Here is a 26,282-nt window from a genome sequence, read left to right as displayed (position 1 = left end):
GGGAGCAACCCCCCATGTGCAGAGGAGCTTTGAACGTGGGCCACGATGAAAACACCACCAAGCCTGGCCAGGTGAGTGAGACAACATGCTAAGTGATTTTCACACGCGGCCTCATTCAGTTCTTGCAAGCATCTTCTGAGCAGGGCGTGCAGTCTCCTTCTCCTGGTTTATAGGGCAGAAAGTGAAGCTCAAGGAAGGTAAGGAGCACATTTAGAGCCCCGCGGGTGGGGTGCGGCAGGACTGGGAAGTGACCCCGGGTCTGGCCGGTCCCAGAGTCTCGGCGGCCACATCACACATGCAGCGGTCAGAGGGGGGGCCCCGGGGGCAGCCCGCGTGGCCTCATGTCTCCGTTGCACCCCGCACACACATGCTGCTGGGCCAGTCGGAGTGACGGCTCCAAGTCTCAGTTCGTTACATACTCATGGTGTTAGTGGCAGCCTATACTTCATGGTTGTTCTGAGGGTTACGTGAGATTTGCTATCTGACGTTCCTCACAAAGTTCCGGGTAGCACATAAATATTCATCACTATTGTTGCTATTTAGGAAGGAGGGAAAGGAGGGAAAGCCTAAGAGAAACCAAAGCCTCAGCCCAGCGTCCTCGTGCTGTAGCGGTACCAAATCCTTCGGACGGAATCGGACCCCCAGGCGGCTCCCGTTTCGGCATGATGCTCAATTTTCTTCTGTTAACCACAAAAGAACACGTCCATATATTCTATGGAGGCGGAAAGCATTGAGAGAGAAATATGAAAATCCGGCCAAAGGCAAATGTCTCGGATTTATTTAAAAGTTTCTCAAGCTGAGGCGCCTGGGTGGCTCAGTCGGTTAAGTGTCTGCCTTCGGCTCAGGTCATGGTCCCAGGGTCCTGGGATCGAGCCCCGCATCGGGCTCCCTGCTCCGCGGGAAGCCTGCTCCTCTCTCCTACCTCCCACTGCTTGTGTTCCTTCTCTCGCTGTGTCTCTCTGTCAAATAAATAAAATCTTTAAAAAAAAAGTTTCTCAAGCTTCTCTCAGATACAAGTGACAGAGGTTAATTCCAATTAGATCTAAATAAAGGGGGAGGTATTACTTGTGGAGCTGGCCCCAGGCAGGGTCTGATCCAGCACCCCACATTCTCTCTCGCTCTTGCTCTCCGACCCTCGGTGCTGCCATTTCTCAGCTCCTCTGTTGCCCTCATCACCTCCCCGCAGCCAAGGGAGGGCGGGCTGCGGATGAGTCATTCTCGTGCCATCCCAGTTTGTAACCCGAGAGAAAAGCGACTGTCTTCATCAGCTCGGGCAGCTCTAACAAAATGCCACAGTCCGCGTGGCTTAAACAGCAGACGTTTATTTCTCCCAGGGCTGGAGGCCCGAGGTCAGGGTGCCACATGGCACCCCAACCGTCATGGCATAGCTCTACTGGCCGGCACTTCACTCGGGTGGGGGAGGGGCTGACATTTTATTTCCAAACTCACAGAGGCACAGAGATAGAAACCTCTCAGCTCCTCCAATGGACTGCTGCCAATGCATGTGCAAAATTCCTATGTTGCTGAGTCTTTCTGGCTTCCTCTTGTGAGATTTACTGTCAGCCGCTCCAAATGGCCTCTTTTTCCATCTTCTCATTTGTTTCAGATGTACGGGGCCAGTCACTAGGTATCATCCTGGTGGTCGATTTTTCTGGTTAGCCCCAAAAGAATACAACATTTATGAGTTGCATAAAATGGGAGTTTTAGATGAGTAATATCTTTGTGTGCCTAAAGGGAGAGTGGCTCATGAGTGAAAAATAACCAGTGCAAAAAAAGAAAGTGTGGTGAGATTAAGTTAAAAACTTAAAGTATCTTGCTAGGAGTTAACGAAGCAAATGTCATTACAAGGAGCAGCATAAACCAGGTGTCCATCTACACTATATAGTGCTTTTAAACTTGTTTTAAAAATACCTTCCCTTTATTTTAAAATAAAAAGCATGGTTCTCAAATAAAAATCAAGCAAATAAAGTACAAAAAGAGAGTAAAACAAAATCAATACCCATCTAACAGTAACCATCATTAACTTTATTTAGTTGGATATCATTTCTGACTTTTTTTTTATGCAGACATAAATAAAAGGACACAGGATCTTTTTATAAACATAGGTTTATGCTCATTTTTATTTAACATATTTATTTCTAATTACATTTATTTAAAAAAATAGCACTCAGCTAATTTGCTTGCATTTAAGACAAGAAACCAAAGTAAACGGAAGCAATTTACTAAACTTAAAATTTTTTCCTCCAACAGCTATTTAAAAATCTATTCAAGCTTATTAAAAAGTTACCAACAAAGAGGTTAGTCATATTTTTTTTGTTTTTTTTAGACAATATCAACTCTCTGCTATGAAAATAAGAGCTTGACACTCATACTTTCCTTCCCCGCCCCCAATTTATTACATTATTATTAGTTATATTGTTTTAGTTTTAGTTTGTTAGTTACATTATATTGTATTGTATTGTATTATATTAGTTATATTATTAAGGCTTATAATATGTGCAACCTGTATCTATCATTCCCAGTTTGGTCTTGGTTATTTATATAAATTCAATGCTCACCACCAGCCCTTTTGCCTCATTGAGCTATTTGGTTAGACTGTCCTATCAAAAGGTTTCCTTAAGAAGGGCTTGTGGGGGGTGCCTGAGTGGCTCAGTCGGTTGCTTAACTTCGGCTCAGGTCACGATCCCAGGGTCCTGGGATCGAATCCCACATCGGGCTCCATGCTCAGTGTGGAGTCGGCTTCTCTCTCTCCCTCTGCCTCTCCCCCTGCTCATGCTTGCTTGTGTTCTCTCTCTCAAATAAGGAGAGGAAAAAAAAAAAGGGGGCGGCTTGCGGATGTTGTATTTCCTGAGCTCTTGCATGCCCAAGTACTTGACATTGTATTTGACAACTTGGCTGGTGACCATATACTTAGTCACTCTTTCCTACTTAGAATTTTGGAGACATTTCTCTATTACCTCCTGGCACTGAATCTTGTGGTAAAGAAGTTTAAGACCCTTTGATGACTTGCTTTCTCTGCCTCAGTTTTTTCATTCTTGAAGTTCATTAACTCCATCAGGTTATGTTTTGGGTGTCAAGGGCTTTCTGTCAGATTTCCTAGAATATAGGACACTTTTTCAATCGGAAGACTCATTCCTTCATTTCAGGAGAACTTTCCTGAATTCTATCTTTTAATACTTTCTTCGGGTCTTTTCTTGGTCACCAATTATGCATATACATTTTAGAGTAGCTCTGTCTTCCTACAATTATTCTCTCAAGAATTATTTTGGTCTTTGCAGCCCTCTCAAGCCTTTTCTCCCTTGTTACCCTGTTTTCAACCACGTTTCTTGCTATTTCTAATTCACTTATTTGTTCTAGAAGAGTGTTATTTTGGCCAAGTTGTTTTCTGAGCTCTGCGATCTGCCTTTTTATTTCATTCTGTTGTTTAATCAGCTCATATATCAGATCTCGTCTTACTGAATTCACGTTCTTTGGAGAACACAGTATACCTGTTGTTTAGGTTGGCTTTTCTTCCCAGTTGCTTTCATCTGTTCCCCCCGCCGCTCCTTTTGCTGGCTGTGCATTTGTGTAGTCACCGGGTCGTTTTATTTAAATTTGCTCACATGTAAGGTGGCAGCTCTGTGCAGACTGTTCGTTTGCTTTGGTATACTATTGGTGCATTTCCCTTGGCACACTTCCCATCTTATCTGACAACGATTCTCTTCTGTGGGCTTCTGTTCTGTGTACTTTCTGGCATGAATGATATCAGAGTCCTTAACAGCCCGCATGACACAGACACTGAGGAAGCAGGAGAGGTCAGCCACAGCTCTGGGGCAGGGGCCCCCGAAGGCTCCGTGGTGGGCCAACATGTTACTTCTTTAGTTGCCAGACTGTGGGGGCGGGGGTCTGGAGTTGGGGGGTATCTTGTGAGAGGGGCTGGGGTGGCCAGAGCAGTGGAAGATACTTCAGCTAGTGGTCATTTACCTCCTGATATGGAAGTATTTTGGTATTTTAATGACCAGTACAGCCTACCAGGGCAGACCAGTCAAACCAACCTGCTTGTGTGTCTGCATGCTGAAGAAAGGATGAGCTGTGGGTACACATTTTTGTTGGCGGGATCAGACTCGGCTCTGTCTTCTGATACTTGCATCAAGTCCTGCACCAGGGTGAATTCCAAATGGTGAGGAGACATATCTACTGTACCATGTAGATCTCCCATGGAGACCTTTGGGATGTGTTTTTTTTGTCTTAATTCAGGGATGGGCTGGTTGTTCCTGTCCCTGTTTCACCCATCTCTCTCCAGCAACAGCCCCCTCCTCCCCTGACACACACACACGCACGCACACACACACTCACCCGCACGCGCACACACACACGCACACACGCACACACACACACGCCAGCCCCACTCAGAGGAAGGAAGGAGATGTTTACTCATCTTGACCCAACTCTCCAATCAGTTTCTTTCTAAAACCTGAGATTTTAATGAGAATTCTGGATTTTGCAAATTCCCCCAATGGGGTGGCAGGATTAGGATTTCTTTTCATTCTTGCCAGAAAATCCGGTCTTTTTCTTTGGTGATCATCTTTTGACGTTGAGGGCTTAATGACAAGGTCGGGTTCCTTCCCTTGCTTCACTGCAAGCAATTGTGAATTTTTTTTTTTTTTTTTACTGATTTTCACCTTTAAAATTTTTACTTAGTTTGGTAGTTCATTTTGTCAGGTTTTAGGGGATGGAGATTCTATGATGTGGTCTTATTTACCCTTAAAAAAAAAACCCAAAGCACAATTTTATTAATTAAAAAAATTTTTTAAAAATTGGTCACCAGGGCACCTGGGTGGCTCAGTTGGTTAAGCGACTGCCTTCGGCTCAGGTCATGATCCTGGAGTCCTGGGATCGAGTCCCGCATCGGGCTCCCTGCTCAGCAGGGAGTCTGCCTCTCCCTCTGACCCTCCCCCCTCTCATGTGCTCTCTCTCATTCTCTCTCTCTCAAATAAATAAAATCTTTAAAAAAAATAAAAAATAAAAATTGGTCACCAATTATGGGTAGCTCATTCAGTTAAGCATCTGACTCTTGACTTTGGCTCAGGTCATGATCTTTTTTTTTTTTTTTAAAGATTTTATTTATTTATTTGAGAGAGAGAGAATGAGAGATACAGAGCATGAGAGGGAAGAGGGTCAGAGGGAGAAGCAGACTCCCCGCTGAGCAGGGAGCCCGATGCGGGACTCGATCCCGGGACTCCAGGATCATGACCTGAGCCGAAGGCAGTCGCTTAACCAACTGAGCCACCCAGGCGCCCTCAGGTCATGATCTTAGGGTCATGCGATTCGGCTCCGTGTCAGGCTCTCCATTCAGCAGGAAGTCTGCTCCAGATTCTCTCTCCCTCTTACTCTGCCCATTCCCCCCTCCCCACACTCTCTAAAACAAATAAATAAATCTTTAAAAAAATTTTTATCTAGGCTCCATGCCCAATGTGGGGCTTGAACTCAGGATTCTGAGATTAACAGTTGCATCCTCTACCAAGTGAGCCAGCCATGTGCCCTGCAAAGCACCATTTTAAACGTCTAAACCAGAAGCTCTGGGTTCTCAATCTGGGCTGCGTATCAGAATCACCGGGGAGATTTTACCAATACAGGTGACAGGCTGCATTTCAGAGCCTGATTTAAGTGATTAGGAGAGGCTTAGACATCAGTGTTTTTATTTGCTTGTTTGAGTCTTTCTAGTGATTTATTTAAACGTACAAGCAGAGCTGAAACCCATGAGCTGGACTTTGTCTTCTAATTGTTCATAATGTGATACACATAAGCACCGTTTAGAAAACATTTTATACCTGTATTAACAAAGGCAAAATATTTTAAAAAACACAAATTATTTATACTCTGAGTGGTCAGGTACTCAGAGTATTTCTTGAGTAGCAAAGAAAGGAAGAGATGTGTATGGTTTTGCTTCAAGTATTTTTAACTAGCTGGATAATGGAACTAAGACATCTGGAGGAACCAGGGGAACACTGTGTGAGGTAATGCCCAACTTCAAAGACAGTTCTAGAATCCTCCCATGGGCAAGGAAGGCACTGTTGGCTGCTGGCGCTCTGACTTGGACAAGGTGAAGTTCAGGATTTGGTGAGGAAGGTGCTACAACCAATAAACAAAGACACCAAAGTATTAGTCTAATTCCCCTGGAGTCACGCTTTCCATCCCTAAATTCTAACTTATGCGGTATTATTTAAAAATGCAGGAGGAGTTGAGGTGAAATTGATGGCTGGGATTTATTGTGGGGGGCAGCTTTTGAGGAGAGGTTCAATCTGGGCTTTGAGGAAGGGGCCAGGGAAAAGGCATTCCGAGTTTGTGAAGGAACTTGAACCACGGCATGGAGTCGTAGTAAAGTGTTTTCAGATTTGGAAGGCAGTAGCAGACAGGCTGAAAGATCTCTGAACTCAGAGGTCGAGGCTGTAGCCATTGGAGTTCGGAGGCTGAGGCAGGTCCTCATAACCAACTGAGTGGAGAGAGCGGACGTGAGGCAGGAGCTCAGGGTGTCTGAATCTCCTGCCTGAGAGACCGACATCATGGTGATGCTACTGACTTAAATGGCAAAGCTTAAGTGGCAACCAAGTTTGGACCTGGGCTTTCAGAGGAAGGTAGGACATCCAAGGGTGGAAGATCAGGTCTGGCTGGAGCTCAAGACCACAGCCCAGGTGAGTGACCTGCACCTGAAGTGTAATTTAAGGAGGCTGCTATCTGGAGATGAATGCATTTAGCATGTTTGCAGGAAAGGGAGTAGAAAGCCAGGTCTCAATCAGGAGGAACCAGGCAGAAAGTCACCCCGTCTGCCCCCGTGATTCACAAAAGCCAGGGGAAGGTTTGGTCAGTGACACGTAATGGTCAGGGGAAAGGTGAAAGGGACTGTTGAAAGCGATCTCATGCAGAACCCTGAAGCAAGATTTGACTTTTAAAACATCTAAAAACTTTTCGACAACTTAGACTGTCAAGCCAAAGCAAAAAGCCCTAAAATTGGCCACACACTCAGTGTTAGCAACGATGTGACAGTTCTGTTCTCTGAAAAAGATGTGATTACCCAGCAAACCGCCCAAATGTGGTTTGTGTCCCCAGTGCTGATGTCGGACCGTCCACACTCATCAACTCTCTATCAACTTGAAGCACCCTGCTCCAAAGGCGGATCTCTATTTCGTGCCTCTGGAAAGAAGGGTGGTGATGATGAGTGTCAGTGTGTGTGTGTAAAATGCAAATACACACGTGAGGTGTGCTTGTATAAAAGGTCTCAGGCATCTGATTGACACATATGAATGTAAGAACAAATAAAAATATCAACTCTAGGATGGTCCTAATTCCTCTTTTGGTTTCTCCATCATGGCCACTAAGCACAGATTTTCCAGGTGAACCCATGTTATTGTATAATATCAGAACAGACAGAAAATGTACCAGTATTCAGATTCTGGAATAGCAAACAGCAGATGTAGCCTCTCCATAGCTGGTTCCTCATGATCGAGGCTGCTCTACTCTCCTACCCATTGGAACTCAGGACAGATATTCAAACGTGGCCTTTTTTTTTTTATGTTATGTTAATCACCATACATTACATCATTAGTTTTTGATGTAGTGTTCCATGATTCATTGTTTGCGTATAACACCCAGTGCTCCATGCAGAACGTGCCCTCCCTAATACCCATCACCAGGCTAACCCATCCTCCCACGCCCCTCCCCTCTAGAACCCTGTTTGTCTTTCAGAGTCCATCGTCTCTCATGGTTCATCTCCCCCTCCGATTTCCCCCCTTCATTCTTCCCCTCCTGCTATCTTCTTCTTCTTTTTTAAAATATATAATGTATTATTTGTTTCAGAGGTACAGATCTGTGATTCAACAGTCTTGCACAATTCACAGCGCTCACCATAGCACATACCCTCCCCAATGTCTATCACCCAGCCACCCCATCCCTCCCACCCCCCACCACTCCAGCAACCCTCAGTTTGTTTCCTGAGATTAAGAATTCCTCATATCAGTGAGGTCATATGATACATGTCTTTCTCTGATTGACTTATTTCACTCAGCATAACGCTCTCCAGTTCTATCCACATCATTGCAAATGGCAAGATTTCATTCCTTTTGATGGCTGCATAATACTCCACTGCATGCATACACACACACACACACACACACACACACACACACACACACACACACACACCCCACATCTTCTTTATCCATTCATCTGTCGATGGACATCTTGGCTCATTCCAGTTTGGCTATTGTGGACATTGCTGCTATAAACATCGGGGTGCACGTACCCCTTCGGATCCCTACATTTGTATCTTTGGGGTAAATACCCAACAGTGCAATTGCTGGATCATATGGTAGCTCTATTTTCAACTTTTTGAAGACCCTCCATACTGTTTTCCGGAGTGGCTGCACCAGCTTGCATTCCCACCAACAGTGTAGGAGGGTTCCCCTTTTTCCGCCTCCCCGCCAACATCTGTCGTTTCCTGACTTGTTAACTTTAGCCATTCTGACGGGTGTGAGGTGGTATCTCATTGAGGTTTTGATTTGGATTTCCCTGATGCCGAGCGATGTTGAGCACTTTTTCATGTGTCTGTTGGCCATATGGATGTCTTCTTTGGAAAAATGTCTGTTCATGTCTTCTGCCCATTTCTTGATTGGATCATTTGTTCTTTGGGTGTTGAGTTTAAGGAGTTCTTTATGGATTTTGGAGACTAGCCCTTCATCTGATCTGTCGTTTGCAAATACCTTCTCCCATCCTGTCGGTTGTCACACCTTTGTTCATCCTCCAGGATGCTTATCTTTTCACGGCTCCCAAGTACTCCAGAGGGAGGAGCTGAGAGCACTGCTCCTGGTAGGTGTGGTGAAGGCAGGAGAGAGATAGCTGGTCCTCACACAGCCATCTCCGGCAGTACGGACGTTTAAGATTTCTAAGAACAAATGCATTACAAAAAAGCTCCTAGGGTTCTGTGGGGGACGTGTCTGTAACTTAGAATAAGCAGAGCTCATACAGACTGACTTCAGGTATGGACAGGTACTCCCATTTTATACAGCAAGGAAGACAGTGGTGGTGGTTCTTCAATGAATGTCACTTTGCTTTTTCTTTAAGATTTGCCCATATTCGGTGTGGAACAAAGACACACATGCTCATCATAGTGATTGTTTCAAAGGACAGAAGCCCACCAGAGGTGGTGTAAGCAAAAAGGTTGGGGCTATGTAGTAAAGGTCCAGGTTTCTCCAGGGGAGGAATCCCAGGGCAGGAAAGGAGGCTTCCAGAAAGGGAAAGGTGGCCTTCAGAGAATGTCTGTGGTTGCCCTGGCAACTACACAGTTCCTCAGTGAGACTTGCTTCTCTTGCATGTGGCTCAACATGGCCACTCCAGCCGACTCCTTGTGCTCAAGTACCCACCACACTTCACTTCTTCACTTTCTTCTCTTCCTTCTGTCCTGCTTCCTCCACTTCGAATTGGCTCGGCTCATGTATTTAAACAGGTGGCTGGAGAGGAGGCCTCATGTGGGCAATACGTGGGAAGCTTCTCTCCATGGACAAGGCAGCACCCCAACACCAGCCATGCAGATCTATCTGTATCTGCAGGTATCCTAACATCCGCCAACAAGTGTATGAGACAGAACATCCAACAGGTTCAACCCTACTTTGGCGTTGAATGATTTAAGCCAAAAAGTATCGACTATGGAATGTAAACTTATTAATCACAAAGCCACTCAAATATTATGCATAGCAAACTCCTCTTTCTCTTCTGCATTTGTGGTTTCTCTGAAAACAGAATTAAACCAGGCCAAAGAACACAGCTATCATGAAAGGAGCTAATCTTTCTAGAATGCTAGGAACACCCAGGGCAATGCCATTACAGAGGTCTTTTGGTGCTTCAAAAATTAATTTTTGTTTAGGTTTTAACCATTTTTTAAAAATATTTATTTATTTGCATGAGAGAGAAAGAGAGAGAGCACGAGTGTGGGGGAGGGGCAAAGGGAGAGATTATTCAAGCAGACTCCCACTGCACGGAGCCTGACACGGGCTTGGTCCACAATCCTGAGATCACGACCTGAGCCAAAGCCAAGAGTTGGACGCTTAACCGACTGAGACAGCCAGGCGCCCGGTTTTAACCAGTTTTATATAGATTTTAGAGCTAGGCTGCTTGAGTTTGTAGCCTGGCTCTCCTCCCTAACAGCTGTGGGATCTTAGGTTAGGGGCTTCCCTCAGTCTGCACCTCAGTGTTCTCATCTGTGATTTGAGGATAACAACAGTACTGGCCTTACAGAGAAAGTAGGACAATTAAATGTGTTAATATTGTAAAGGGCTTAAAATGATGCCTGGCAAACAGTATGTGTTCCACAAATGATACTTATAATTGGCTTATTCAAATAAGCAGAAATGCACACAAACAACTTTAAGAGAAGCACTTGATAAAATACTTTGAAAATAAGTTTATTATAACTAACGAATATAAAATCTGACAGATGTTTTCAAACATTTTTGCAAAAAAAGTAAAACCCTCCCCACAAGATAGAGAGTAAGAACTTGGACAGAGTTTAACATGAACACTAAACATGAAATTCTCATTCACTGGTTGGTCCCCAATGGCTCCAACACATTATATTCTAAGTAAAGGCCCATTAAAATTAACAAACCAACAAACTAGTTGACACTTGCTTTCTACTGCCATTATGCTGCGCATTCAAAATGTTTTAGAACAAGGACAGTTAACACAAGACTGCACGTGACAGGTATTCAAAGTGCACGGATCTATGAGACCACAAACACTCGAGATAAGAATGCTGGGGCTGGAATTCAACACTGACTTACAAAATTAATCCGAGGAAATCTATGTACATGGTAGCCTTTGGCATCTGGTCTAATGTTTTTCTTCTTTATAGAGACATCATTTTGTTCAATCTACTAACCAGACTAAGTCAACCTTAAATGCATGTCTCATCTGACACAGATTGTCCACAGCCAATTTCACGTGAGGTAGTTGGGCTGTTTATTGACATTCTAGTGAAACTGTCATGACACTGGGGACTCAGACATCAAACATGCCATGACACCGGCTCATTAGCCTTCTGGGAAGCAACAGAATACTTCTATCACCCTTCCTGTCATCCCTGACTCCACACACACCTATGGAGAGACACGTACACAGGAGTCTGGGACGTCATCCGTTTCCCAAGGAGTGCCAGCCATCCCAGGGTGGTTGCTGTTTATAAAGTACAGGGAGGAAATACTGATCACACTTTAAAATCTATGTAATAGAAAGAATGGTGCTCAAAACAAGCAGGATTTCTTTCTTGTGTTCTCACATAGCTTAGCTGAAAACATCTGTTCACTCTGAAAGAGAAGTGATTAAAAAGGGAAACCAAAAAAATCTCGCAAACTCTTGCATTACAGAGTAGTGGTAGGTCTTTTTCCTTTTAATGAAAGGCTATATCAAGACAGTAGAGGAGAAAGACCCATGCATGCGTCAACTGTACCGCCACTGATTCCTGAATCATGCCCTGGAGTCCCTCAGTGCAGCAGTGCAGCGAGAAATCACGCAAATGGCCTCGGCACACACGACTACTGGCTGCGACAGGATGGGGACCGGAGCGTTTCCAGAGAGGGTCTAGTGAACAGTATGTTCATGGAGTTGTTGAATGGATCCCTAACAACCTTATAATTGATAAGCAGTCTTAAAATACCATTAGAGAGCTACTGAGTATCTTTTTATGTCATTACTATGAAAGCCCTGAGTAAGCAACTGCAGGTTACAAAGGGACATCCGGAAGCAGAACGTAGTTCTAAGTAAAGCCCTCGACATGCGCCTCTCAGGGACACAGGTTTAGCGTACACACCGATGCCGCTGTGCAGCCTGTACCTGATCACAAAGAGCACCTGAAGTCAGGCCCTCTCAGACCAAACACTTCAGCTCAGCTAACAGAACAATGGCTTAAAAAATACTTTACTTACAAATTCTAAATCTAAAAACGTAAAGAAGGTTGGTAGGTTACCTTAAAAAAAAAAAAAACACAAAACATCTGAATAGGGAAGCTGAAGAGTTGTAAAACCTAGGACTAAAACCAGAAGCAACTGATTTTAATCAATGATTCAGAAATGCACCATTAAGTAACCAACTTCTCGTGGGATGTAGTCATTTAAATCGAAAAAAACCATAAAAATAGTTTTCTTTCAGAAAGTTGCCTCACATCATCTTAGATTGCTCATGACCTTCTGACTCTTTCTACTGCCTTAGATGTTTCTTCACATGTATGACTTTCATCATCAGATTAAGTCTCCTTAACATGATGCCTCTTACTTCAGCTCCCTTATCTCAAATTTAATAAAGAAAGGTGTACTGTATTTACTGGCTCCTACCACGTATTTCTCTTAATTAAAAGAACTGTTCCGAAAATATAAAGTTGAAAGCATTAACTTTTGGGAAATACACGTATGTCCAATTAAGAATCAAAAAGAGAAGCCCGCACACTTTTCCAGCAGCGCTCATCGGAGGAGACGTCACTTCCCGCACACGGTGGCCACCTGCTTTATAGCTACAAATGGGAACGGAGGGTCTTTAAAGAAGCTCCGGAAGTCCAAGAGGGGAACAGAATCTGCACTGACTGGACACCTCACCCTGGGCTAGGTCTGTACCAGGTGCTCCCCAAACGCGTTAGGGGATGCTGCGAGGAATGGGGCAGACCAGCTAAGACAGGCAATGGATTTGGTGTTCGGAGGGGGCTCTGCTGGCAATCTTCCGTAAGAGAAAACAGGAGAGGGAAGCAGTTGAGGCTCAGCTACCCCTTTTCGTGCAAACTGACATCTGAGGAAGCTTTATGTTCGGAATGACATGCAAATAGTGACAACAAGGTGCCTCAAGCCACTACCTACACATCCTAATGAACACCACCTTTCAAAGTCCATTCCCCAGGGACTGAGATGTTCCACATCCTGAGAGCCCTGCTTCTAGAACCCCCTGCAGGGCCGGATCAAGAGCTGACAAGAAAATCATCTCCATCTCACAGTCATAAGTTGGTTTTGCCCCCAACAGGTATCCCTCCAACTTAACATTTTTCACCAGGATTAGCTACAGTGAATCAAATTTACTTTCAAAGGACAAAAAAATTGCCATCACAGAAAGGATTTTGTTCCCCTGGACAAATATACACTGATCCCTCCTACGTGTCAAGTCTGGCCTCTCCTGTGGGGACAGGTGCACACATGATGAGATGCTGTGTTTGCAAACACTTCGTAAGGGATTATCTAAATGTTTCTTAGCTTCTACTGATACCTAGAAGACATATTACCTTTTTCTTCAGGATCTCTCTAAAGGTTACTCTAAAAAAGGACTCCTAAAAATGTTTTGAGCAATGAGAGCCAGGTGATTCCTCTGTGCACAAGCATACTCGTGTTTTCATCCCCTCACTGGCTGGGGGTAAGAAAGCTGAGACGCCCCAGAGATCTTGGAGGAGCACAGAGAAAAGGTCTTACCTATCTTTTCACTTTGTTCCCATCTTAGGCGGTACCCGCAGAGTAGTACTTGAACTAGAAGCTGACGCCGTAGATCCAGGAGGAAGCTCGGACTGTGCCAAACTTCCGGTCAAGTTGAATTTATCACCTAGTATATCACCTAATCTAAGCTTTTATTTAGGACCCTCCGAGCTTTATACATCTCAGGCAAACTGAACATGCTCCAGTGAGGAAAATACCTGTCAAAAACCTTACCCCCTTTCTACAGGAGTGGGAAAAGGCGGAGTACAAAATACAAGCTATTCAAGTTATTCAAGCTATCCTGATCTGGGTTCCCAAGGGTCCTAGAGAATATTAAACCCTTCTTCCCCAGAAAACGGAGTTCTATAAACCAAGGCAGTACCTAATAAATGTGAAAAGGCCATGCTGAGCAGCTTTCTGTGTGTATCAGGAGCCTCGGCGGCCAATCTGTGGTGTTTTCAGTGTGCCAGCCCCTTCTCCAGGAGCCGACGCGAGGTCAGCTGAGGTGACAGGGGGCAGCGGCGGTTGCTCAGGACAGATACTTACAGTCTCCCGGGGGCATCCCCTCCCAACCGCACAATGCCTAAAGGGTCCTCATCCAAGGTTCAAGCAAAAACTGGCTGTTTTTTTCTTTTTCCGTTTTAGAAGGCTAAGTCAGGGGCAGGAAGTCGGAATTATCCTCTAGTTCTGCCATCATACTCACACTAACCAGAGGAGATCCACGCTAACTACTCGTGGGAGGGGGGGAAATGACACACCCCCTCAGCAGTTGCCAACAGCAAGTGCTAAAATACGAAAGAATCAATATTATTTTAGCACCTTTTTCCCCAGCCTTACAACATTTGTTTTTCTAAGTTTAAGCATTTTCCAGAAGTCCTTAGTGAGTGGAGTACCTGTTTCATTAACCTGAGCTAAATAAATGCTAATTTGTTTAAAGACAAACAAAAGACAAAATCAAAACCCCTCTCTACATCAACCTCTGCCTAAAGAGAGGGTTCTCTTTGCCCCAGGAAAGTATCATCTGAAGCTGCTCACGTAGCATTCACCTGTGCCCTTTGAAGGAGCTCCCCTTCTACTCTGGGGCACCACCTCCTGCTGGAACTTCTCTTCTAGCTACTAGAAGGAAGCAGCCCCAGGTGGGAAAGCCACCATGACTTCCCGCCCACACCCACTCATGGCAGCTTGGCCTACTAGAGTCTCCTGGCATCACACACCCAGCACTGCTGGATGCAAGTTTAAATCCCACCTTTCAATTCAGACACAGTCCCAAAGCTTTTGAGGTTGATAAGCAGCTGTAGCTGGCTTGCCCTTCACGACTGGCAATCATCCCGAGATTGGTCAGATGGCACATTCAAAACTGTGGTCCCTGAGTGCAACGTCCAAGCCTGCTGGCTGGGCGCTGCGGCCCATGCAATCAAGAAAACTGTGAGTAAACTTGCTCCACTTCTCGCTCTCCCTTTAACTATTTTATTTCGATGAAAGCCTCTTCCTCTCTGGGAAAAGAAGGACCTATCATTTTGTTCATGCAGAAGATGGGGAGTCCTGTAAATTAGAATTTAAACTGGAATTCAATCTTGTGGATCTTCGACCCTGGTGCAGGAGAATCACCCGTACAGTTTATTCAAATGCAGATTCCTAAGTCCCACCCGAACTATTCTGGTTCTTCAGGTCGGGGTAAGGCTGGGGAATTTGCTTTTTGAAGAAGCACTCCATGTGATTTTGATGCAGAAGTGGTCCAGATCACACTCTGCAATGACCTGCATCCTCTAATTAGAAGCTGTGTGACTGTGAGCAAATCCCTCAACCTCTCAACCTTACTTCTGAAATGGATAATAAGCCTGGATGTCAGTTTCACTGTAATGTCCAACTCAGATGACACACGGGAAAGCATGCTGGCAAAGTGTGGGCACTAGATAGGGGTCATCACAGATGACATGTTGCTTCGCTGGCTTGGAGTTAGGGCACCACTCATCCCTTAGGAGCCACAGTCTCCCCTCACATAAACAGGGATGGCATTCTTTGTGTCTTCCTCCTCCCACACTGACAGGCCCACACCAGTGCCCCGAACACCTGGACGACACAGGCTCTTCTTGCCTACAAAGCCATGGAGAAGAGGATTCTCTGAATGTCTAGGAACACCAGACTCTACATTTCAATAGCTTCAACAAAGGGTCTTAGCTTCCCCCCAGTTTTTAGTCTAAGTTGACTGAAACACTGGCTATGTGTTATATTCCTTGATACAGAATTTGCTCATCTTCAGCTTGGGTTTGGGAGGCTCATTAAAAGTAAAAGGTAAAAACAAAACACAATACCGACAAATTCATTTGTTAAATCTGCTCTTACAACTTGCTGTTCAATTCTAATAGAACAGCTATGATTTGGTTTCCAGGAGGCCCTTTGAACTGAAATATGTAGCACCTTGATTTTTAAACACACAAAAGACATATGCATTTTAAAAATTATGTATAAAAGCACTAGGCTTTGCCTCCTTCTCTCCATCCCCACAAGGAAGGGGTTGGAGAGGGCTGAAGCTGCTGCTGGAAATCAAGCAGGGCAATGAAACACTTTAGCAGACTTTATTCCCTGAAGTTAGGAGGCGGCGCAGTCCTGCAGGCGTCATACCACCTCATCAGACTCCAGTCCGTGGACCTCGTATAAAGTGTCCAGGATCGCCAGTTGCTTTTCCATGGCAGGGAGGTAAAGGCTGAGGTCCCTCTGCATCCCAACACTGAAAGCTGCTTTCTGGTGGTCGCCTTCCTTTATGGTTAATGCGGCGACAAAATCTTCATAGGATGGAGCTGCCCTCAGAGCTAACTGCAAAAGAACTGCCCGTGAGAATCTGCAGCACGTCTTCTGCTGTTGCCCGCCATCCTCTTATGCACAAGTGCACACGCGCACACACACTCACACACGTACACAGCGACTAGGAGAGCAAGAGGAAAACAGCAGGAATATACCCTTCCAATCCATGCACGCTAAAATTATATTTCAAACACCAACACAACAAATGCTAAGGCTGGAAGAAGCAAGTGTGTATTGGGCCATCCTGGGGACGAACGATGCCAACAAATCACGGAGTGCTGAGAGAAATGAGTTTGAGGAAAGCTCCCTCCTCATGCCCAGTGTGATCCAGACTATTCCCTCTGCATCCTCAGAATCCATCGCGTGCAAGTTGCTCCCACAGTCGTGTTCCCACGTAGCCAGCCTTCCAGGGCCCCTCACTCATTTGTGTCCCATCTCCATAGAGGCCTATCTCTCTTTTTCCCCACATGGGTATTTCCTCTGCAGCCTTGAATATTTTCTAAAAGGGAAGGGAGCTCACACTTGTTGTTTGTGCATGGATGCTGTAACATATTTTATCCCAGTTAATGTGTATAAGGACGCTGTGCAGTAGATATCCCTATTTTACAGATGAACATTATATAGCTAATGTGTGTCAGGGCCAGGATCTGAACTTAGGAGCGACTCTGTGTGTTTTTCAACCATGCTGCCACACCGTACCACTTCCCTGGTGGAATAGTTCCTAGGCTCTGGATAGCTCTCTTCCCTTTGTAGGCCAGCTCTTCCCTAAGCGTGCCAAAATCTGCTGTCTGGGATCCACTGGATTGGCTCTGCTGACAGCTCTGGAGACTTTGGAATCTTGAATTAATTACTCTACACTCTTCTTGAGCTTCCTTACTCTTTAAAAGTCTTTGAGAATCAAGCCACTGCCCTTTTGCAATTGGAGAGTGACTGGCATGATCATGCAGTGGTTAAAGCACAGGCTTGGGTGAAGGAGACCTAGACGTGAATCCCAAATCTTTCACATGTTAGCTTGAGAAATTTAAGCAAGCTGCTTAACCTCTTAGAGCCTCCATTTCTTTCCTCATCTGCAGAAGAGGACTGGTACCACTTTCCTTATTTGAAAGATTAATGGAATATGTATGACATATTTAGCCCACTTTCTGACATGTACCAAATACTCAAATAATGGTAGAAGTACATGGGAGAGAGCAGAGAATGAAGGGAAGGCGATTATCTAAAAAATAATGTGAGAAAATCTCCTAGAACTGAAGGATATGAGTCTTCAGATTTAAAGACCTACCCAGTAACTCAGCAGAATGAATGATAAAGACTAAAAGGAGAATATCATAAAATTTAGAAATTTTAGAATTTTAGAATGGATAAACATCCTGGAAGCATGAAGGGGGTGAGGGGCAGTTTATATACAATGGAACAGGAACTAGAATGTCAACAGATTCTACAGCAGTTAACAGTGGAAGCTAAAGGACAAGAGAGGACTGCCTTCAAAATTCTAAGAGAAAATTATTATCAACCTAGAATTCTACAAAAACCAAAGCATCTCTCTAGAAAAGAAGGGCAGAATAAAGACATTTTCAGGCATGCAGGAACTCAGAAGTTTAGCTCCCTTGTACCATTTTTAGGAAGCTACTAGAAGACACCACTGAAACAAGGGATTAGATCAACAAATAGGAAGTAACAAAACCTGGGAAGTTGGTGTGAGATGGGGATTCAGCACAGGAAAACTTGTAAAGAAGAGTCCTAGGTCATAGCAGTACAACAGGCCTGAATAGCTAATTAAGATTGGCATTCAGTTTAGAAAGTTCTGGAAGGGAAGTCTCCAAAAAAACCAAACAAAAACCAACAGAGATAACATGATGTATCTATGAGCTCAGAATGATGGTGAATTTTGGCTCATCTTCATCATGTTAACCTGTGATATAATTATATTGGGAAGGTAGAGGCAGGGGAAGGGAGGTCTAAAGAAAGCTAAACTCTAATCATAACAGAAAGTCAACATTATTGACTAAAATTGATGAGGCCAAAAAGAACAGCAAACGTTGTTAGGATTATGGAGGTACTGGAAGAAACAGTCACAGTAGTTGAAAGTGGCAGCCTCTTTGGAGTGAGTCTGGGAAAGTGTGGACAGAAGGCAGGGACTATTTTTTGTTATAACCTTTTTGGACTTTTGAATAGAACAAAATCAAGCCCTCTGCCCGTGTATTTAGGTACAATATAATTTGTGAAAAGTTTTCTCGAGAATGTATTTCTCAAAGGTTCCCAGAGGACTGTGATGCAGTCAAGTCTACTTGGGAACCAGTGATTGAACTCAACTGAGGAGGAAACCAAAAAGGTCAAATGACAAATGGTTAGGATGCATGCTGGAGGTAGAGCCTGGGCTGGGCTTCCGTCCTTTGAATTACAACCGCCTGAAGATGAAAGTTCACTATTTGGCTGGTAAATGACTCAAATTCCTGGAGTGTAGATGATGATTCCTGGAGCAACTGAGAGCAGCTAAAGACTCTGCCCCCTGCTGATCACTTAGCACAATGGGAAACAGTATACTTTGTACAGTAGGGATGACTCACGGAGTAACAGAAGAGAGTCTGGAAGGGCCAAGCTAGCTCTTCTATGTATATGGCTGTTGGGAAATGCTCAACATAATCTATTTTCTTAAAAACCAACAACTATTAAAAATTATTGGCAATAATAACAAGAGCCTTCAGAATGTTCTTCCTCTCTAACTTTGGGTGTATTACCTCACCTCTTGTGTCTCAGGTTTCTTTGTCTATGACAGGGTAAGTAAGAGAACATACTTTGTAATTATGAGATTACTAACTGTATGTAAAGCACTTAACAGTTGGTGCATGGCAAGTGCTCAAAATTCTAAATTCTAATAGTTCTTAGTATTAGACATAACAATTCCACTTCTAGGAACCTATTTTTAGGAAATAAAAGAGTTTTACTAAAAAAGGTATGTAAATGAATGCTGTTGTATTTTAACAACAGACTCGGAAACAGCTTAAATTTCTAACTTCTAGAAGACTGGCAAATAAATCATGGCACCTCCATACTAGGGAAATATTATGCAGTCACTAAAAATAATGATTTTCAAAGACCCTTATGGCATTTAAAAATGGCCATGATAGAATCTGTTAAGTGGGAGGAAAATAACACAAAATTATACAAGCTAATAATCAAAAAATTTACATACACATACAGACTATACAAAACAATTTTACAAATGTAACATGTAGATATAAAACTATAAATACCTATAGAGATATATACTTATATAAATATATAAAATTAAATAGAACAATATTAAAAGAATACATAAATATATATAAAAATAAAAGCTAAGAAGGTAAAACACAAAAATGTTAAAAATGGTTATTATGGAGTGGTGAGAATATGGACATTTTGATTTTTTCCCTTTCTATTCTTCCATGATTTCTATATTTTTTTTATGAGTCTAGATTACTACATACTGGGGAAAACGCTATGAATTAAGAAGTCCTCTTAAAGACTCTTGCTTAGGTTAAATTTTCTGCTACACTTGCATTCTTGTCGGCAACATCTCTTGGATCATTACCATTTCAGGATTAAACTCTGACTTCTAGACCACAGCAACTACAACAAGATATTTATGTTTCTTGCAAATAGGGCAATTCAGTGTTTTTATGCTTTGGCATCTCACCAGGGAAGCTGGGTTTCAGGCTCCTGAGAGCAATCGGTTTACTCGGGAAGATCACTGAATGTACCCCTGCACTGCATAACTCCTCGGCGGCAGCCTCTCCATCACAGCCTCCAGTGCGGAGCGCAGTGATGCGGGCAATGCACGTTAGCCCTGCCCACAGCGGAGCTGGGTGTAGACCCGGGCTCTGCCACAGCTTCACTCTAGGACTCGAGTGAACAGTTCTGAACTTGCAGAACAGTGAGAGTACATCCTGAGGATTACCTAAGATAATGAACGTGGGAGTACCTCGCACTGTGCCTGGTCCACGAAGGTGTCCACCAGCCAAGTGGCAGCTCTCGTGATGATTATGACACACGTACTGAAGGTAAGTGTGAGCACTCTGCAGCTGCAACGGCGCTGGCTCCTACTGCAATGAGTGCCGGGGTATGGAGCTGGTCATCTCCACGCATTCAAAACACATTTCATTTCCCTGAACTTTACTTCTTCTACTGTCAATTCTTCCCACTTTCTTTACCTACCCCCTAATAAATCATGACCTAAACAGTCCTTACATCAGGCAAATAATGTCTCCTATCCTTTAAGTTAGTGAAAGACATGTGCCAGGTTATTTCTACCCTATGACCTTCCACGGAACACTCACTCTGTGGCATTTGCTGGTGTGCCTACACAAGACTCTACTTTTTCACGGTTGTACCTCAGGCTGACCTCTCCTCAGATGATGGAGAAGCATTGAGGACTGCTGACATAAAGGGGCCTCTACTCCTGCTATTTTACAAAGCAGGCTACTTGATTTGTGCAGGGGACTAGGATTCCCAGGTATGTGTTCTTCTTAGGTCAACATGCTGGGAAGGAAGGAGTAGCGGGGTAACAGGGGCCAAAACACATGAAGACAAACACCTTCAACAATGAAAAAAACCGACTAACAAGAGGTTTCTCAGAAGCTCTAGCTGCTGGCACAGCCAACTGAGTTAATATTCAAAGATAAAATCTGACTAAGCGGAAGAAAAAATCAACTAAAACCTGAGAATTAAAAGGATGGAACACAGTGGGCAGTAGAGGAAGCTATGAGCTTGAAGGCACCACTGGTCTCTCATCACTGCTGAATTTTCAGCAGCTTCCTGCCTATCTCTGCACTGATCAGAAAGGCAACCAAAACCTCCACACGGTCACTGGAGCTGGACAGGGAAAAGCATGCTAACAGACTTTTCTAGTCTAGACATTTTTTATTGCCAACATTTCCATACAACAAAGACCTACAGACTTAAATAGACAACACTGTGTTCTTATTCTTGAGAACAAAGCAAACAGAAATGCCATGCACACAAAACAAACAAAACATCTTGCTGTGACCATCAGAACATTAGAAAGCAGGAGGATTACTTACCGCAAAAACCCCTCGAACCACCCAGCCGTGGTGCTGCCGTAATGTTTTACCATATGCGTTATCTTGAAAAGAAGAAAAACTCCATGAACCACGATTTCACCACAATCTGATGTGCTATTTGTAGCACCTCCTTTCTCAAGTACACGGTAGCATGATCCTATTGGTATTACGAACTGATGAGAAAAGTCTAATTACAAGATATGTGCCCCTAAAAGTCTTGAGTAGGGAAAAAGCCTACACAGATTTTTTTTTTTTTTTTAAGAAAAACAGATAATTCCATTCTTACCTTTTGTAAATGTATCTGAAATCAGTTTATTACCATGGTGGGAAAAGTCCCATTCATATCAGGAAATAAGGGGGGGGGGAGAATATTGGAAAAAAATACACTATAAGAGTATAAAAATGCAGTTCTCTGAATGCTGTGTGACCCTAAGTCAGTCCCTTAGATGTCCTCTCAGTTTCCCTCTTTGTAACCTGATCTCTGAGTCTCTTTTCAATTGTAACATTCTCTTCTGTGATGTCAAATGTTTGTCCCAGGTGTCCCTCTGACCCTGTAGATACAGTATTAAACCAAGAAACCTTTAAAACTACTATGGAAAGAATGGCCTGAAGTTACTAAGCTACTTATAAAGGACTTTGTAAGACCTATTAATGAAAATCATTCATATTCTAGACTTTAAAGTTAAAAACCTATGATTTTTGTTCCAATGTGTTTTAAAATGAGATTCAAAAACTGGCATATAATAATTTTAATTACAAAAAAAATCTCAAGAACAAAATAATTGCATTTTATGCAAGGGATGTGTTCCTGAAGGATCTGAATAACACAACGCAAAATTCAAAACTGTTTTTTCCACAGGAGGAAATGCATCCTCCGGAGGCACAGATCTATATCACCACAGTGCACATGTATCAACGCTCCATTTCATTTCTAAGTGGCATCTTCAGTGTTTACAGAGTGCTCATTCCTAAATAATAGCACAGGGTATCACGGGGATCGTCTGACCTTCTTCATCATGCTTTATCACATCTAAACTTTGTTCCAGGGGTGCCTGGGTGGCTCAGTCAGTTAAGCATCTGCCTTTGGCTCTGGTCATGATCTCAGGGTCCTGGGATCGAGCCCCATGTTGGGCTCCCTGCTCAGCGGAGAGCCTGCTTCTTCCTCTCTGTATGCCTGCTCCCCCTGCTTGTGCTCCCACCCCCCGTCAAATAAATAAAATCTTAAAAAAAAAAACAAACCCAAAAACTATTCCAAACTTACGTATTTTCATGTGCTAGTTTCAGCACCAGTATAAGTGCCACCACCATTTAATCAATGCTTAAGTGACATTATAATAGGATATAGAAATATTTCAAATTATAAGAGCAGATGTTAAGATAACAGAAAAGCAGACACCAGAACCACAGCCACAAGTTTATGCAGTTAACAATGTGGCTCACAAAATACTGCCAAAGGATGTCAGATATCTGCATTTTACTGGCCATGTGGCTGTAGCTTAAACACATTTTACAATTTACTCAAGCCCTCTAGCTTTGAAATCATGTACTTCTTGTCAACTTTTCTTTTTAAAATTTGGACAAGGCTTTATTAATACTTTTAGCACCCCCCACTATCAACTGTACATAATTCAACTTTGCACAAAATACAATTTGTATTTTATATAAAAGAAGACTATACATTTGAAATGTAACAGGTTTCTCTGGTTATCTAAGGTTTTAGGAACAGGTGGAAATGCCAGCACCCAATAAGTATGAAGACTCTTACAAACAGCTTAAAGGAGAACTCAAGATTCAATTTAATTTTTTTCTTAGGAGAACAGTCTGAATAGACTTAGGGTGTGCTCATAGATATGTCTTCAATGTGAGCCACACTTTAAGTCTATCTGATTCTCCAAGGGGATAGATGGTATCAGGGACACCGCAGGCGGTATAAGACCTGAGCGAAGAAAGGGTTGCTGGCCCACTAAGTGGATAGTGCAGATGGGCAGAAAATAGTAGGCACCGCCTCTGAGGTAGATCAGGAAGACAATCAACTTTCCACCCATCCTTTCCAAGAAGCCATTTGGGCTGGCAAGATATTGTACAGGTCCATGGGTGCTCACTCCTGAAATAAGTCACAGAGATAAGATAGTGGGAATACTTTATTTCTTGTGATCTTAATCTAGACGAAGTATTAAATGACATTATAAGTAAACAGATGGAATTCAATGACATTAAAATCTGGCGGACATCCACGATGGAATGAGGCTCTACCACACACCCCATACTGTGCAAGGTGGGGGAGATCCTTGGGTGATTTTAAAATCAGACAGTCCACTGCCCTCAGGAAGTCCCTGGGCTTATGAGAGCCAGCCATTTAACAAAGTGATATTATATAAACTGACAACTGCTAAAGATGTGTATACAGTGCTTTCTGTAGGAATAAAAAGAAGACAGAAACGAACCCAGCCTGAAGACATGTGGGCAAAGAAGTCTCAAAGGCTGGGTAGGGCAGAGAGAAGGGTGGTGGCTGGGGCTGCAGCCTGCAAGCACCAAGGAGCTGTGAGAGATGGGGGCATGCTGTGCAATGGGGAGTAGTTCACTGAGGCTGAAGATCACTGGGGCTGGGGCCAAATGGTAAGGACCTTTATATGCCATGCCAGGGATTCTGAAATTCCCACTGGAGGCCCAGTGGCACTTCTAAAAAATATAACACTTACCTGATTTTTTCTGATTTCACAAGTAATGCATGCTCATTGTTCAAAGTAAGGAAAACACAAAAAGGAGGGAACTAAAGAAACCTATAATCATGCCTCCTAGAGATAGCCACAGTGGGCATTCTGGGGGCATATTCTCTTAGCCTTTTTTCCTACACAGTCTGTCCTATGATCTAACAGTCATGATCATTCTGATTGGGAACTGTGGTAGGGAAGTAACGAGGTGAGATTTACATTTCTTGACGGTATGCAGCAAATGCAGCTGTCTCGGTCCTTCAGTCTTCAGCTCCAAATTGCTGGACAATCTACCTGTTTACAGAGGTTCTGGCTCCAGTGCTACACCAACCTCAGGGGCTCTATACTTTTCCTACATGTTGCTATTTAAGTTAACCTTTCAAAAAAGCCCAGAAACCCTTCTCTGTGCCATCTTCTTTAGGAGAGCCGGAAAATAAGGGTGCTGTGAGTCCCAACAATGTGGGCAGTCTGGTCTACGGAAGGGGGAGTGTCTGTAGAGCAGCATGGTCTGTATACTCCTGCCTGGCCCTCCTAGAGGAGGCAGCCATTCCTTGCTGGGCCTGCGCCTTGCCAAGTTTGCCACAGTGCAAAATGTGCGCCAGCAAGTCTAATAGAAGAAGGAATCAATCAGAAAATTTGGGCTAGGTCCTGACTCAGGTCCAGGAAGACCACTCTTACAATTTAAAACCAACAAATGAGAGAAAACTCGTTCACACACACACACACACACACACACACACACACAACTTGCCAAAAGTCCTTAGCTGACTTCTAGGGCTGCAAATATCCCTGCCACATGAGGCTACATTAAATAAAATGAAGTCTAAGCGTGACCTATTTTGGTTACCTAGAGAAGATTAGATAATGAAATACATTAATCTTCACTGTAATATCCATTTATTATCATAACGGGTGTTCTATAATCTGCAAGTATTTTTGGCCTCTGAAAGACATAAATTATCCCATCCTCTTCTCCCAGATCTTTGAGATGTGTCAGTTCCTCAGAGACTGAATCCAAATTTCTCAGTAGGAAGCCTTGACAACCACCTTGCCCAATTCTTTTCCTTTTCCAAAACAAGAAACAGAAGACCCAGAGAGATGGTGACTTGGCCAAGGTCACAAAGCTAAAAACAATGAGAACTTGGGGTATTCTTGTCACATTAAAACCATTCTAAAAAACTAATGTTCACTCTTTGTGAGACAAAATAACGAAAATGAAAAATGTCCATTTTCCGGCAAGAATCAGAACCTTATTCTATTTATGGAAACAAAATAAATGTGATTTCTTTACTGGTAACTCAGAAATGTGCTGAGGTACATATGTATGTAAACATATATTAAAAGATTTTATTTTTAAGTAATCTTTACATCCAATGTGCGACTTGAACCTACAACCCTGAGATCAAGAGTCACCTGTTCCACGGACTGAGCCAGCCAGGCGCCCCAGAAATTTGCTGAGGTATTTAGAGATTGATTATGCCTAAACCTGTTGTAGCATGTGAGAGAGAACAACTTTTCAATTACTGTTGGTAGATAACTGTTCTGTCCAGGAATTGCATATATGACAGTGTTTCTCTATTGTCAATCTATAATTGGTAAGAATTTGTCAAGTTACTTGGGGTTGTAGTGAAGACAAAGGAGAAATGCCAATCTAAGTTTTAAGAGAGAGCTTAGTAGATAAGCAAAGTGGGGAAAGGTGGAGTCAATCATTCACTGAGTTTAGGAGATGACAATCACCCCAGCTCTGTAATGAACTATGCAGTCAGTCCTTGGCAAGAGTTAGGAACCAGGAGAGGTTGGAAAGTGAATAAATCTGAAAAATAATAACTGAGTGAAAAATAATGTATACAATGTGACACCATGTATATGAGTTTAAAATATGCAGTACAATTCTAGATGCTATTTATAGATACATAAGTATACAGTAAAAGTATAAAAACATGTATTATATAATAATAAATAGCAAATTCAGGATGAAGATCTTCTCTGGAGAATGGAAGGAGTAACAGGGTTAAGGGGTGGTACATGGGTAGAGTATTGAACTGTTTTATATATTTGGTCAAGTGGTAGATATTTGCTAAATGTCTGAAATATTTATAATAAAACAAAAAAATAAACAACAAAAAACTGAGCTAGCTAGGAAAGTACTGAATTCTTTAATAGTGACTAAGCTTCAGGCAAAATTAATTGTATGAAGAAAAGCCAAATCAATAACCAATGGACAGAAGTGAAACAAG

General features: G+C 43.1%; 1 protein-coding gene across 5 annotated transcripts in view; it reads right to left on the bottom strand.

The window, feature by feature from the left end:
* Window positions 1–5,445: 5,445 nt before the first annotated feature.
* The window catches only part of PLEKHA8 (pleckstrin homology domain containing A8), a 66,953-nt gene continuing 46,116 nt past the window's right edge, over window positions 5,446–26,282 (bottom strand). The window contains exons 13-14 of one of the 5 annotated variants that reach the window (XM_027574279.1): window positions 21,335–21,396; window positions 5,446–6,111 (exon numbers count right to left, since the gene is read on the bottom strand). In XM_027574279.1, the coding sequence (XP_027430080.1) occupies window positions 6,022–6,111; window positions 21,335–21,396 (152 nt within the window). In that variant the 3' untranslated portion in view covers window positions 5,446–6,021. Of the gene's footprint in view, window positions 6,112–10,423; window positions 16,284–21,334; window positions 21,397–22,921; window positions 23,439–26,282 lie in introns of those variants that run through there. The other 4 variants (XR_003516520.1, XM_027574277.2, XR_003516519.1 and 1 more) reach the window with 4 other exon arrangements.

Source organism: Zalophus californianus, chromosome 12, assembly GCF_009762305.2.
Source record: "Zalophus californianus isolate mZalCal1 chromosome 12, mZalCal1.pri.v2, whole genome shotgun sequence".
NCBI lineage: Eukaryota > Metazoa > Chordata > Mammalia > Carnivora > Otariidae > Zalophus > Zalophus californianus.
This window is presented reverse-complemented; position numbering and strand designations above follow the sequence as displayed.